General features: G+C 42.1%; 1 protein-coding gene across 2 annotated transcripts in view; it reads left to right on the forward strand.

The window, feature by feature from the left end:
• The window catches only part of DUSP9 (dual specificity phosphatase 9), a 56,066-nt gene extending 43,914 nt beyond the window's left edge, over positions 1-12,152 (forward strand). For both annotated transcript variants that reach the window (XM_066580664.1, XM_066580662.1), the window contains 2 exons: positions 2,791-3,234; positions 5,212-12,152. In XM_066580664.1, coding sequence (XP_066436761.1) covers positions 2,791-3,234; positions 5,212-5,516 — 749 coding nt within the window. In that variant the 3' untranslated portion in view covers positions 5,517-12,152. The remainder of the gene's footprint in view (positions 1-2,790; positions 3,235-5,211) is intronic.
• The last annotated feature ends 2,391 nt before the right edge of the window (positions 12,153-14,543 follow it).

A 14,543-nucleotide genomic window follows, 5' to 3' on the forward strand; every position in this document is an offset into this window, starting at 1 on the left:
TTGCTCTAATTTGCTTACTTAGTCTTTGTTACCATCTGCTCCATGAGTCAAGGAGGGAGGTGCACATATAGATTCCTATAGAAATACCTCATAGGCAAGATGTTCAGATTCAGCAGAGATGAGATTGCTACTTGGCACAAAGCTACATTCGTCACAAGGTATCACAATCGCCTCAAGTTACAATATCACAGCACAGTAACAAACAGGTTGGAGATCACCGACTCACTGATTGCCTCTAATTATGTAGACACCTAATGGTATTAGCATTTGGCACTGTGTGTTGTTACTATTTAGGTGCAGTATGACGGTATTACGTGGGCATTATACAGCATTTTTACACTATCCTATCAAAGTAATTGGACACCTGAAGAAGAATCAAAAGCAGTATTAATTTCCATATGGTAATACTTAGTGGGCTCTCCTTTGGCCCTAATGGCATCAGATACTCTCTGTGGCATACTTTCTATTAATATCTGATACACTTCAGCTGGTATTTCCCTCTATTCATCCTGCAAACATCTGATGAGCTTTCTGCAAGAAGATAGACATTCTTCATATTTCCTGACTCAACATTCCAGTTCGTCCCAAAGATGTTCAGTGGGTTCAGGTCAGGACTCTGTACAGCCAGTCTAACGTAGAACATCCATAACTTCATACTAATGTAAAACATCATTGGATTTGTGACAAGGCGTGTTGTCTTATTGGAAGTATGGCCGACCATTCTCAGAGTATTGTCACATTGTCTGTAACACACTATTGTCTGGAATGTCAGGGTATACCTCTGTGTTAATGGTGTTTGTCACCAATAGACCGAGTCCATGCCACCCCAAACCAACCCAGACCATAACGGACCCTCCACTGAACTTAACTGTTGGCACAACACACTCACATAAAAGGCGTTGCCCGGGCTCCTTCACACTCAGCTATGTCATTCTGATCTGAAGATGAATTAGCATGATTCATCACTTCATAGAACGTTCTTCCATTGCTCCACAATCCAGTGACGACACTCCTTGCACCATTGTAAATGGGCTGATGTATCTGCTTTGAGAAAACTTGCCAGACATTTGCAGGATGAATGGAGGGAAATGCTTGCTGAAGTGTGTCAGGCGTTAGTATAATAGAAAGTATGCCTTGGAGAGTACCCAATATCATTAGGACCAAAGGAGGCCCCACTAAGTATTAACATATGTTAGTAAATACTATTTTTGATTCTTGCTCAGACGTCTAATTACTTTTGATAGTGTATTTGACGATTATATGGCACTATTATGTGTTCATACTATGACACTACCATGTGTTTATTGCATGCTACTAACTGTACAAACACTTGCATTGTTTTGTGGCATGTGTTAGGCACAAATTAAGGCAATAGTCACCTTATTACACTATGACACAAATATCTGAACAGAAGGCTCCAGATACGGTCAGAGGAGGGTGAAGTGGTTTTCTGGGGCTAAAATATTGATGGCCTATCCTCAAGATAGGTAATCAATATCCAATTGTTGGGGGTTCAGCGCTTGGGACCCATACACATCAGCTGTTTGAAGAGGGCAGTGACAATATTAACTTCTTTTCATTTGAAGTGAATGGGATTGAGTTGCTATACCAGATGCTGCCATTGCTAAATGTCCAACGTAGGCCTTATTTGAGGACCATGGCCTCTCTATCCTCTACATAGGTCATCAATATCCATGTCCTAGAAAACCCTTTTAAGATACCATTTAGTAGGTTTGAAGTTATTACAGACGGAGTAGTCTTTGTCTCCCATTATTGGAATTAATGGAATGGGTGGACTACAATACCCAGAAAGGTTATCAAAATTCGGATTATTTAGTTTAGAAAAAAACAGCTGAGGGGCGACCTAATAACTATTTATGAGTATAAATATGTAAGGGGACAATATAGAGATCTCTCCCATCATCTATTTATACCCAAGACTGTAACAAGGGGACACCCTCTACGTCTAAGGAAAGAAGCTTTCTACACCGACATAGAAGGGGGTTCTTTACTATAAGAGCAGTGAGACAGTGGAACTCTCTGCCTAAGGGTGCGTTCACACGAACGTATATCGGCTTGGTTTTCACGCTGAGCCGATATACGTCCTCCTCGTGTGCAGGGGGGGGAGGATGGAAGAGCCAGGGGCAGGAACTGAGGCTCCCGCCCCCTCTCTGCCTCCTCTCCGCCCCTCTGCACTATTTGCAATGAGAGGAGGCGGGACGGGGGCGGGGCTAAGGTCTGCATATTAGCCCCACCCCTGTCCCGCCTCTCCCCATTGCAAATAGTGCAGAGGGGCGGAGAGGAGGCAGAGAGGGGGCGGGAGCTCAGTTCCTGCTCCTAGGCTCTTCCATCCTCCCCCCCCCCTGCACACGAGGAGGACGTATATCGGCTCGGCGTGAAAACCGAGCCGATATACGTTCGTGTGAATGCACCCTAAGGGCGTAGTGATGGCGAATTCGTTAAGGGGTTTAAGACGGATCTGGACGTCTTTCTTGAGCAATACAATAGTATATGTTATAGTAATTAATAACTTCAAGGGTTGTTGATTTGGGGATTATTCCGATTGCTTGATTGGAGTGAGGAAGGATTTTTTTTTCCCTAAATGAGGAAAATTGGCTTCTACCTTATTGTTTTTTTTTCCTTCCTCTGGATCAACATTGGGTGGTAATAGGCTAAACTGGATGGACATATGTCTTTTTTCAGCCTTACATATTACGTTACTATGTTTATTCTCTGTAAAACTTTGCTATCCCTTCGTTGAATGATTTACCTATACTTCTCCCTTCGCAGGTGGCTTCAGTAAGTTTCAAGCTGAATTTCCTCACCATTGTGAAACCAACCTAGACTCTACCAGTTGTGCCAGTAGCTCGCCTCTGCCGCCAACACCAGTGCTGGGACTAGGAGGCCTGTGCATTGCTTCTGACTGCTCCGACGCTGAGTCTGACCTTGACCGAGAGCCACTGAGTGGGATAGACTCTGAAGGCATGAGTCCACGCAACCAGCCCCCATCCTTTCCTGTGCAAATTTTACCACATTTGTACCTGGGTAGTGCTAGAGATTCTGGCAACATGGACACTTTAGCCAAACTTGGTATTCGCTATATCTTGAATGTCACCCCAAATCTACCCAACATTTTTGAGAAGGATGGAGACTTCCATTACAAGCAGATACCCATATCTGACCACTGGAGTCAAAACTTATCTCAGTTTTTTCCAGAAGCCATTGAGTTTATTGGTGAGTATGATGTTTGTTTGACTAGAACCTTGTAATAGATTCTCCAAAGTCTGATCAGTACATTTGTGCACAAGGCTAAAGGTACTCAGGTTGAACATATTTGTCACTTTACTACGGTATTATGGTTTTACGTTAGATATCTCAAGACATTTCGTAGAATTGGATGAAGTAATTTGGTTTTCAATCCCAAAATTAAGGAATACATCAAAGTGACTTTCTATTCCCAGGATAAAATTTGTCCGGGGACAGTTGGGGGACGTTAGCTGGTGCTGCCGTTTTCCGCGTTCCAATGCCTGTTCCTGGGGCCCCTCTTCCTATATCCAACATGGCCGTATTGCTCCCTTCACTACTTGATGAATACTATGCATTGGTATTCGGCCGGTGGATGCTGCATTGTGATTGGTCAGCACTTCTCTTGTGAGCAGCACTTGCCAATCAGACCACTGTGTAATGTCTTAGTTCACTGGTGCACCACCAGTCAGTGTGCATCAGGGTGTCTAAGAATTGCTGCCAACTTAGACTTAAAAAGGGGTCCCTGGACCAGGAGGAGAGGCAGCTGAATGGGGAAAAAAAATATGAAACTATGTGATATAACTCTCCCAACCAGGTCCCTGGACTAACTTTGTCCTGAGATCAGGGGGTCGCTTTAAGAGAAGGGTATTGAAGATACATGACTCCCGACATTGGATCATCTTATCCTTCGCCTTTAACCCTTTCCAATCCACTGTGTGACGTCTAAAGACATTATGATTTAAGGCTGTACAGCTCCGATGTTGGAAGACATCCGTTGGGGTTCTCTTACTGTATATGACCAGCCTCTCTGCTGTCGGAGCCTATCCAATGTGTCACCTCATGCAGTACTGGCTTTAGCCAGCATATAGCGCTGTTGTACAACGGCAGAAAAAGAGTAAGCCCCCTAGGAAAATTATAAAGAGTGCCTCTCGCTCAAGATGACCTGTCCTATCCAGCATTACACAGACAACACATTGATTTAAATGGGCACTATGTTCTACTTAATTTTCCATGTGGTTGCGCTGTGGGGAAATTGAACACTTACCAGCAGGTTTGCCCAAAGATTGCAGCTGAGTGCTGGGAGTCTCAGTAGGGGCACACTTTGTGATTGGCTAACTCTCAAGGGACCCTTCTAACAAGTACTGTAAAGAGTGTCCAAAGTAGAGAACCCCTTTTATGAAGCATTCACTTTTACGTTCTTGTGTTCCTATGATAAACATTGATCCCATAACCGTGGTAGTAAATATTATCTCTGAAGAGATCTCTGGTTTGTATCTTTCTGGGCATCTTAAGGACATGTTTGTCTGTGCAGGTCCTTGAGACTGACCTTGTCTGGCTTCTCGCTCCCTCCCGGATAGGGTTACCTTAATGGATGTCCCTCCTCCCATTTTCTCCACCACTTATTGCCTTTGTCTCCGAGCTATTTTTACATCCCTTCTATCCGCGCTGTTATTAGGAGAGTTGCTCGATGAAGACACACAAATTGTTTGTTTGATTATGATGAATGGTTTTCGGGTGGCAACTTCTCCAACACTTCCATCCATATGTTGTCTTCTCTCCTCGTAAAAAGGCATTATGATGGTATTGCCTAAGAGACAATGTCATGGCTGGGAACATATATACTTTACACGCTAGTAGATTGAAAACTGAACAATTTATGGCTTTCTTGTTATTCGACCAAGGTCAAAAAAATAACACAATTGTACTGAATACAAAATGCACTCCAGATGATGGAACTAAACTCTTTGGTGGGCTTTGTTATATGTCCTACAAGGGCTATCAATAATAATGTAGGTGACTTAATCACCTCTAGTGTATGAAGGTAGCAGTTGATTAAAGGGACAAGGACAATAGCTGTTTTTCTATCTCAGTACAGAACACAACACATGAGTAAGTTCTCATAGTGGATTTACCCAACAATTACCTACCATTTTTAATACTGGTTGTTCCTATCTCTTTTTACAGATGAGGCAGCTTCCCACAACTGTGGGGTACTTGTGCACTGTCTGGCAGGTATCAGTCGATCAGTCACTGTCACCGTTGCCTACCTCATGCAGAGGCTCAACCTGTCGCTCAACGATGCCTACGATTTTGTCAAGCGCAAGAAAACTAATATCTCTCCCAATTTCAACTTTATGGGTCAGCTGCTGGATTTTGAGAAAAGCCTAGGACTCAGTAGCCCAGATGACAATCGGCCACCTGGCCACTCCTTCTTCACCAGTCCATCCAGCGATGACGTTTTCGAACTGGACTCTTTAGACTCCACGTAAGAAAGTTCTTGGAGAGCTTCACGATGACCGTTTTAAGCTATTATCATTTATGGGCCTAAGCAGTTCAGATGTAGGGTAACATCTGTCGATTCGTAGGGCTGAAGACCAATGTGACAATACTTTAGTCTAATAACTAACGTTTTCCAGACTAGCTTTCAGTGGAAGGATGTATTGGATGAGTATTACCAAGTCCAACTTCTCATATGTTGAGTTATGACCTTACTGGAGATAAGCCCTTCAAAGTTCTTTAAAGAAGGTAATGAGATGTCAGACCACAAACGAGAACCAAAGCATATAAACCGAAAGATAACCTTACAATAGACTCTTGTTGACTTTTTTCAACCAGCATCAAAACATTGTAGCCTTCGCCTGAGGATGTCAGCCAGTAGACTATCAGTACTATGCTTTCCCTTCCAGCATCATATGGGTTAGTATCGTTCAATGAACTGATTCACTTTTTTAATTGCTGAATTTTAGAGCAGAGGCATCAGATGTTCTAAATGAAGTCTACTCAACTGGGAATAGAAGCTCCAACCGGGAACGTACCGTGTTCCTCTTTGAAATGGATCACGACAAGGACTGACTCACTTGTTTTGCTTCGTCGGAATGATAAATCCTGTGAGCAGAATCGAGGAGTTTACAAAGTGAAGGAGCAGGTGGTGAATATACACGTTCCATCTGGAACCGACATACAACGATCAGACTCTGCTTCACCGCACAGGATGAGTCCAGGCCAATCTGGGTTGGGCCTAAACATGCAAAGCCATGTGTTTCTTTCTTGACTTTTGTACAGTATTTCTGTTCTATGCGTTACACCATGGCAGATTGCCATAGGCAACTTTTATAACGATGCCACTCTTCTCAGGCCCCAGGCTATTATACGTTAACCAATATAAAAAAATATATACGAACTCAGGATTATTTCTGGCATTTGAAGACCTGAATATGGGCTGACGTGGTCGAAAAGCTTTTTTTGTTTCCATACAGCTCTTAGTAAAGTATTACATAGGCTCCATAGCCCTGCAGTGCAGGATGGGAATTGCCACTTAGAACTGTCATGGAGTTCAATAAGGTGGATAAGCTTTTAAGAGATTTGACCATATCGATCAAAGGAAACAGTAGATAGGATGACCAAGTTCATTGATCATGTTTTTTTTTAAAGAAACAGGGACCTTTTGTTATTTTTGCCTTTTTTTGCATATTTATACCTTTATGACTGCAGAGGACAGAAAAAAAAAATGTCCGGTTTTCTCAGCTGCCTTAACCCAGGGGTGGAAATCTCCAATGAGTGACTCCTGAAATGTCATAGCTGGCCAGTATGCATTAGTATATATTGTATAGAGGATGAGAATGTATTAATGTAAACCCAGCAGATAAAAAAAAAGGATTCTTTAAAGTGAATCCCTGCCTTTTAACACCATGTTGTATTTAGGTCTGTGCTAGTAAACACTAGACAGAGAGTTAAATGATAACATTCTCACTGCTGAAGCTGCCAGTAGAGGGAGCTTATTGCATACTGTGTTATTATTGAGTTCTTTGTATAATCTGTATGCAGTAAGCTCTGAAGCTCCCCCTAATGGTGACTGCTGGCAGTCAGAATTCTTTTCATTTAACTCTTCATCTATCCAAGAGATTTGGAGCTCTGTATGAGAAGAACACTATAATATATAATAGATAGATATAATAAGAAGTTTATCATTCCAGAATTGCAAAGCTTGTCTAGACTGAAAAAAAACTATGGATTTGACAGGCGGGCATTCACTTTAACTGTATATACGTCATAGACTTCTGTTAAATATGGGGAACAGGAATACCTTGATAAAAATGGTATCCATCCAACAGGTCCAGAATTTAGCACTTCTTAAAGGGAAAATGTTCCTTATAAATTAACCTATTTTTTTTACTTCCTATTAAGGGACCTCATAGCAAAAGGGTCTCAGGAAAAAAGTCCATAGCAAAAAAAAAAATCACATTTTATTTTTTCCAATCCAGTGAAAAGCTGAAATCTGATTTGTTGCTGAGGGTCACATGGCCCCTATTTTTCTGAGATGCGAGGCATGAGATGCATTGACCAAAGGATATAAGTAAAGCTATAGGATTTTCTTCTATTGTGGGGTTCAAAAGGACCATTCATCTCTCTTCTTCTAGCGCCGTCGCCCTCTCGTCACACATGTTTAGCTTCTCCCTCTGTTTTTAGAAACATTGAAGTTTCACATGGTTTGCAGTAAAGACGGGTCCTGCGACGGCCACAGTACTCAATATTAAAATGACTGTTATAATAGCTGTTTAGTCCTCTAGTAACAGTGAATGTCATTGTCTGGATGTCACATTTGATGTTGTGTGATCTTGGGACATGGAGTCAGTAAGTAATATCGCTCTATACGCTACTTTATCGGCAATAGGAAACTAACATACGATAGGCTATGAAGCAGGGGCGTAACTTGAAGCTCCTGGGATCCAATGCAAAATCTGTAACATTGCCCCCAACCGTAATGCTTTATTTTATAGTACTGGGTTCCCTATATGGAGAAGAGAGGTCTTATGGGCCCTAAGGCTCCTGGGCCCGGGTGCAATCGCATCGCCTGCATCCCCTATAGTCACGCCAGTGCTATGAAGGGTTAAATTTAGTGTCTAAGGCATATAATGGCGATCGCTTAAAAGAAGTTGCCAGGGTTAGAAAAAGTATCAGATATTTTTTTTCAAAAACAGCATCACTATTGTCCATGGGATGTGTGTGGTACTGCAGCTCCGTCCCATTCTAGTGAATAAGACTAAACTGCAATACCACATAGGCAAAAGTAGTGCAGAGCCTATTTTTCTAATTCTAGAGAATGCCTTTATGTGTGCTTTCATATGTACCGGAATTTGCAGTGGAATTCCATGCAAAAAATTTCGCACTTAAATCTGTATTTCTAACATGTAGATTTTGATGCGGAATAGAAAATGGCTTCATTCTGCTGGCAATTCCACTTTTGGTGCAGATTCCGCGACGGCAAATTCCACTGCAAATTCAAGTATGTGTGAAAGTGCCTTTAGGCGTTGGCTGGTTTGGACAACTTCTTCTCACATTTTGCAACCATCTCAAAATAATTGATCACTGAGTTGATCCTGCTAATTGAGGTCCTCACAATTAGCTGTTATCGGAGTAAATTAGTGTTCTCTGATGTAGAAGAGCTGTATTTGTCATTAAATGCTTTCTTTTGGGTTAAGACTGGGTTTTCATACTGCGGTAAACACATGCGTTCGAAACCTAGGCCACCCATGGTATCCAATGGCCACATGATCATGCTAGCATTATCAGCAACATCTTGCGTCCATTTGCTCCGCGGGGCTGGGGGTCGAGGTTTTCTGGATGCATGCTGTTACTGGAGTATGGAAACCTAGTCTAAGAAAACTCAATAAAATGACCCGCAGTCCTATTAAAAAGCACACATAGTTCAATGAGTTGTGCCAAATGACACTACCAGCTCTGCTACAACCACAAATCCTGCTCGGAACTCTTAAACTGATCATGCACATTGGATGTATCTTGGCCGAGCCTTTGGCGGTACAGGCCAACCCTTTTAATGTGTAAAGGGCCTCTCAACTCCTCCGAAAGCAAATTTCAGCGGCGATATGGGCCATGTTGTCGTATTTCAACTGTCTGATCCCTTTGCACTGAGGAAGATAAGCCACTGCCAGAAAAGACTGGCAGCAGCTTTCTTCTCCTCTCTCCCCATGCAGAACACGTGCAAGCTCAGATGGACATGTATCTATGTTGGAGGATCAGATGAGATAGCCATTGGCTGAATAAGCGTTTGGTTGACAGCTATCTAATGTGAATGGCTAGCCTTAAGACCCCCATACACATTATGGAAAAGTCATCTGAACCCACCGATGGCTATAACATGTGCATGGGGGCATCTCGACTCTCCCCCCAACAGATGATGTTGGGGGAATTAAGGATGGGACATGTTGAATTTCAGTGCCAGAGCCTTTTGTACCTCTTGGAGATAGGCTACTGCCAGAGTTGTCCGGCAGTGGCTTTCTCCACTATGCCCATGGAAAACATATGCACTCCTGGCCGGAGTGAGAGTTCTAATGTATGGGGGAGCCAGGTGACGTTCACCCAACAGCTATTGAAGGCGTATGGGCTCCTCGATGCAGTTTATAGAATAGGTTCCAGTTGGGTGACCCTCTCTATTAGATACGTATGCCATAATAGAGAGCTGGAAGAGGAGTTGTTAAAAACCAGACAACCACACAAGTAAGCTATACGAAATTCAGCAGTATTCATATGTGTATTCACAAAGTGCAAACTTATTTTTTTGTAGAAAATAGTGATACCAGCATGAATGGATTTACGAGGTTATCCCTGTTGGGCTGTATGGGGAATATCAAGGCTATGACTATTAGTGTAAGAACCAATGCTTCGTTAACACGGCTGAGCCGCGTGCGTGGAGCCAGTACGGCCATATTATGGTGCCTCCGTACAGCACTGTATTCCAGAGGTATTGCTTCTAGGGCAGAGCAGCTTCTAACCAGCCTTGGTGATGTCATTAGTTCTTAAGTGATACATTGCATTGATATCAGTATTCAGGGGTTGCCTAAGACTTGAAAAATATGGCTGCTTTCTTCCAAAAACAACGCCACTTTTGTCCATTGGTTGCGTGTGGTATTGCTGCTCAGCCCTTTTCACTTCAATGGAGTGGAGTGCGATACCAGACACAACCGATGGACAGAAGAAAGAAAGGAGCCATGTCTATCTAATCATGCACAACGCTGTAAACTCTAAAAATGAGCGGTGACCAGTGCCCTTTAAGTAATCCCATTACTGAACAACATAGTAAGATAGACCTACGATGTAACCGCACAACTTACTACAGCTTCTTTCGCATGCGGCTGTTCCTTTAAGGATCTTCGTCTAAATGAAACTTTAATTATAATTCCATGTACTTGAGAAAAGACTTAATGTTCTAATCCCATGCCCAAAAAGTGAGAGAGACACAGTCAGCGGTGACACGATGCTGCCGAGTCACCTGTCAGTGCTGCAGATGTCCTCAATGAGTCACAACTATTAAACATTCCCTGATTTACACTTCTGTGCATTGTAGGCAATAACCAAAGATAAAACCTTTTGAGCTGAATAATCCCCCCACCACCACCACCATCAGACCTTCACAAATCTATCCCGTTAAGCATCGAAGGGATTGTATAATCCTTTTCAGCAAGTCACTTTGATGAGGTAAAGGACCAGTCATTATCGAATGCACTAGAGATAATTATTTGATAAATGAGTCATTTGTGCAGCTATCTTTTCTCCAGATGAGATGGAGCAAAGACAACCTTGACCAGCTCATGATGGCCACCAGGAATTTCGACTTCAGCTTTGCCCTATGTCTGCTAAAGATTTTGAGAAGTTAATTTTTTAGCTATTGAAAACCCTAAAGACTAGCCAAATGAGGCAATATTACATCCTCTGGCACGCCAGAAAGTAATGATCAATGTCCTAGAAAATTAGGTGGATCGGTAATGGATATGCTCAAAAGATCAGCAATCAGTTTAAGGGTGGTGTTATAAATCAATGGAGCTCCTCTAAAGCTGACTACTTACTGCAAATAACTGGACTTCATCTAATTTGGTCAATCATGTGCATGGTCAAATTGGATTTTTGGTGCTATCTCACCTTGGATTTTTAGCCATGAATGGTGGCCTATTTGGTCAATTTAAACATACGGTGAATTGGTTAACTAGTTAAGATAGTCATATAAGACATTAGGCTCTACTCAGTAGATTGTATTAAAGTTATTGAGTTCTCATGGGGTTTGGCTGGAGGTGACAGACACTCTTGGGTATTCAGTCTTGGGGTTAGATAAACTTTGTTTGGTCTTCACAACCTATGGTTCAAACACTAAGGTAACCAAGGCTAAACCCAGTTGATCACAGCATATCTTGGTGGAAGAACCATAACTTGTGATCCATTTACCATCCAGAAGTGGACCCCAACCACATCCTTCTGCCTCTCGGTGCTTGTAGATGTTCGGACAATAGGAATGTGCAAACTAATATTGGAATTGGCAGTGTCAAAACAAGTTTCTACAGTAACTCATGCATAGGACTAGTTTTTAAAAGTTTAAAGTGGCCACAAGTCGTACAATAGACCCAGTATGACCAACAACGCCTAATCATCAGCTAATGACAAATAATCAGATAGTGATGAGGGCTGCTGGACAACACGAGCAGATGACCAGATCTGTGGCGTCTGTCTACAACTTCAAACAGTATTAAAGTATTTCAGAATGTTGCTTCACCAGTTGTTTTTCCAGCAGTAAGGTTGATGTTGACAAATGGCGGACCTCTCTTAGGAGTTTCAAAGATGAAAGAGTCTGCTGTCATGTACTGTAGGGTTCTCAGTATTAGGCTTTCCATCCAGGTGGTCTGGTAGGAACGAGTTGCTGTATGTTGCAGTTTTGATCCCACGATCATGAGAAGGTGAAGAGCTGAAGAAGTCCCTTCTTTAACTTGTCACAATAACCATGTAGGAGGGAAGATGAAGCAATGTATTATGCAAGTACGGGGAAATGTCTTTTTAATTAATGACTTGTATATTCATCATTTGTTGTACGATTTTTCAGTAAAATAAATTGCACCTTTTTTTCTAATGCTGTGCCGTGATTTATTGTAAGGCAATTGCATAAATACTACCAGTAGCCTTGGGGTCTTCCGGCAATAGTCAGGAGTACTCCAGTAAAACAGGACCCAATAACAGGCATAGACTGTTTTATGATAGAATGCCATCTGTAGACTGTTGACAGACAAGCTTTCTGCTTCTGGAATTTAGGTGGTCCCAAGCCAATGCCTGGGAGAGGAGGTCTTTCATTATCAGGTGGCATGAAGATATTGGGACAGTCAAGGTAAGCAATCAACTGTGGCTATTGTGGGTGCCTTTGACAGGCACAGTGGTGGCATTTAGAATAGACACAGAAGAAACCACCTGGGGAAGACTCTGAAAGAAGTATCTGCTATGGACATTGAATGTAACACCTGGGGAAGACTCTGAAAGAAGTATCTGGTATGGACATTGAAGAGAACACCTGAGGAACACTCTGAAGGATGTATCTGCTATGGACATTGAATGTAACACGTGGGGAACACTCTGAAAGAAGTATCTGGTATGGACATTGAAGAGAACACCTGGGGAAGACATTGAAGTATAGGCAGTGAAGGGGCACCTAAGTCAGAGACACTACATGGGCCACTTGGAGAAGACTCTAATGAGAACACCTAGAGGTGACACTGAAGGAAGCACTATGGGAAGACACTGAACTAACACATGAGAAAAATGCCAAAATAAGAAACTGATATAGATGCCGAAAGAAGTTGCTGAGGCAGGAGCACTAAAAGAGCAACCTGGGGAAGACATTGATGGAAGCACTTGGGCTGGAACTTACTGAAAGACGCACCCAGGAAGATATTGAAGGAATCACTAACAGAAGCACTTGATATAAGCATTAAAGAGACCAACTAGGGAAGATTCTAAAGAAAGTACCTGGTATAGACACTAAATGGGGGCCTTAGGGAAGACTCTGAAGGGAGCACCAGGGGCAGAGAAATTAAACGGGGCACAATTATCAGCAGCCCATGCTATTTGTATCATGTTTGATCCAAATGATCTGAATACATACAATTGAGCACGATGGCTGCTTTTAATTGGGGCCTAATTAGTTTCTGTGCCATTCACACTACTAAAATATTTATAGTCAAACTAATTTAATGCTGACATTTCCTAACTGGTGACCATCCACACCATTATCCACCATTCACTGCATTCATCACACCAAGTAAAGCCGTCACATCTCTTATTTTTTTCTTTCCAACGATGCCATTTCTACTTGCAAACATTCTCAGTTCTGTTTAGTATTTTCCTCAGTTCCATCTGTTTCTCATGCAATTCTGATGTGTGAGGATGAAGCACATTAGCATTTTCTTTATTTGTTACCTCCTGATGGTTAGCAAATCTTTCCTTCTCCAAAATAGCATCAGTAAACAATAAAGACTTGCCATTAGAAAGTCGTTAGATCAGTAAGTCACCGTCAGAGTGAAGTTTTGTGAAGAAGGCTGAAGACTTGGATTGATGTACCAGCCTACATCCATTGTGATTCCCCAACCCAATCTTCATGCATCACCTTCATTGGACCTTTCGGAATCTCAGAACACTTTATTTAATCTTTTGTAGATAGTAATTTTCGTTTGCACTGAATTAGCCAATGGTGTAGTTACTATTGATAGACAATGAGGTCAATATGGGGCTCCTAGATAGAGGTGGCTTGTCGCGGGTGATGGTATGCGGCACAGCTTACAGGATACGAGGCGAACAAGGAAGTTACAGAAACAGAGAACTTTTATTTTAACCAACTAACAATAGAAAAAGAAGCTAAATATGCATCACCTGATACTGCAGGACAGGCTCAATAACCATATCCCCATGGTGATTGAGCCTGCCCTGCAGTATCAGGTGATGCATATTTGGCTTCTTTTTCTGTGAGTTATGTCTTTGTACATTTTTTTCCTCTCACCTCTGTGATTTTTAATAGCTATAGAAGAACAATGTTATGCAGTTTAGTAAACCGTGCGAGACACGAGTAATTTGCCACAGTATCATGACTACAACTAACTAAGGCCTGCAACGGTCAGGTTATGTGTAACAGGAATTAACAATATTTCACACTATGCATGAGATAATTAAACATTTAGCAACCCGCAGCAAATAAGATGAATTGAACTCTCAGCTCTGTATATTAGAGCAATAACCGCAGTTCAGTGCACTTGGCAAATAATAAACATATCCTTCGCGACCTGCGGATATACAAAGCTTACAATAGTATTGTCGGATATTCCTAAGCTCAGTCCCAGTTGTGGTTTTCTGCTGAGTATTGGAGCCTGGCAATGATTAGTGCCCCAAACAGTAACATGTAACTTGGTCCACTAGTAACAGACCCATTTAGTTCCTAAAAAGTCTCTGTTGGTGTGCACACTGTTCGGCTTTTA

Source organism: Eleutherodactylus coqui, chromosome 10, assembly GCF_035609145.1.
Source record: "Eleutherodactylus coqui strain aEleCoq1 chromosome 10, aEleCoq1.hap1, whole genome shotgun sequence".
NCBI classification, from domain to species: Eukaryota; Metazoa; Chordata; class Amphibia; order Anura; family Eleutherodactylidae; genus Eleutherodactylus; species Eleutherodactylus coqui.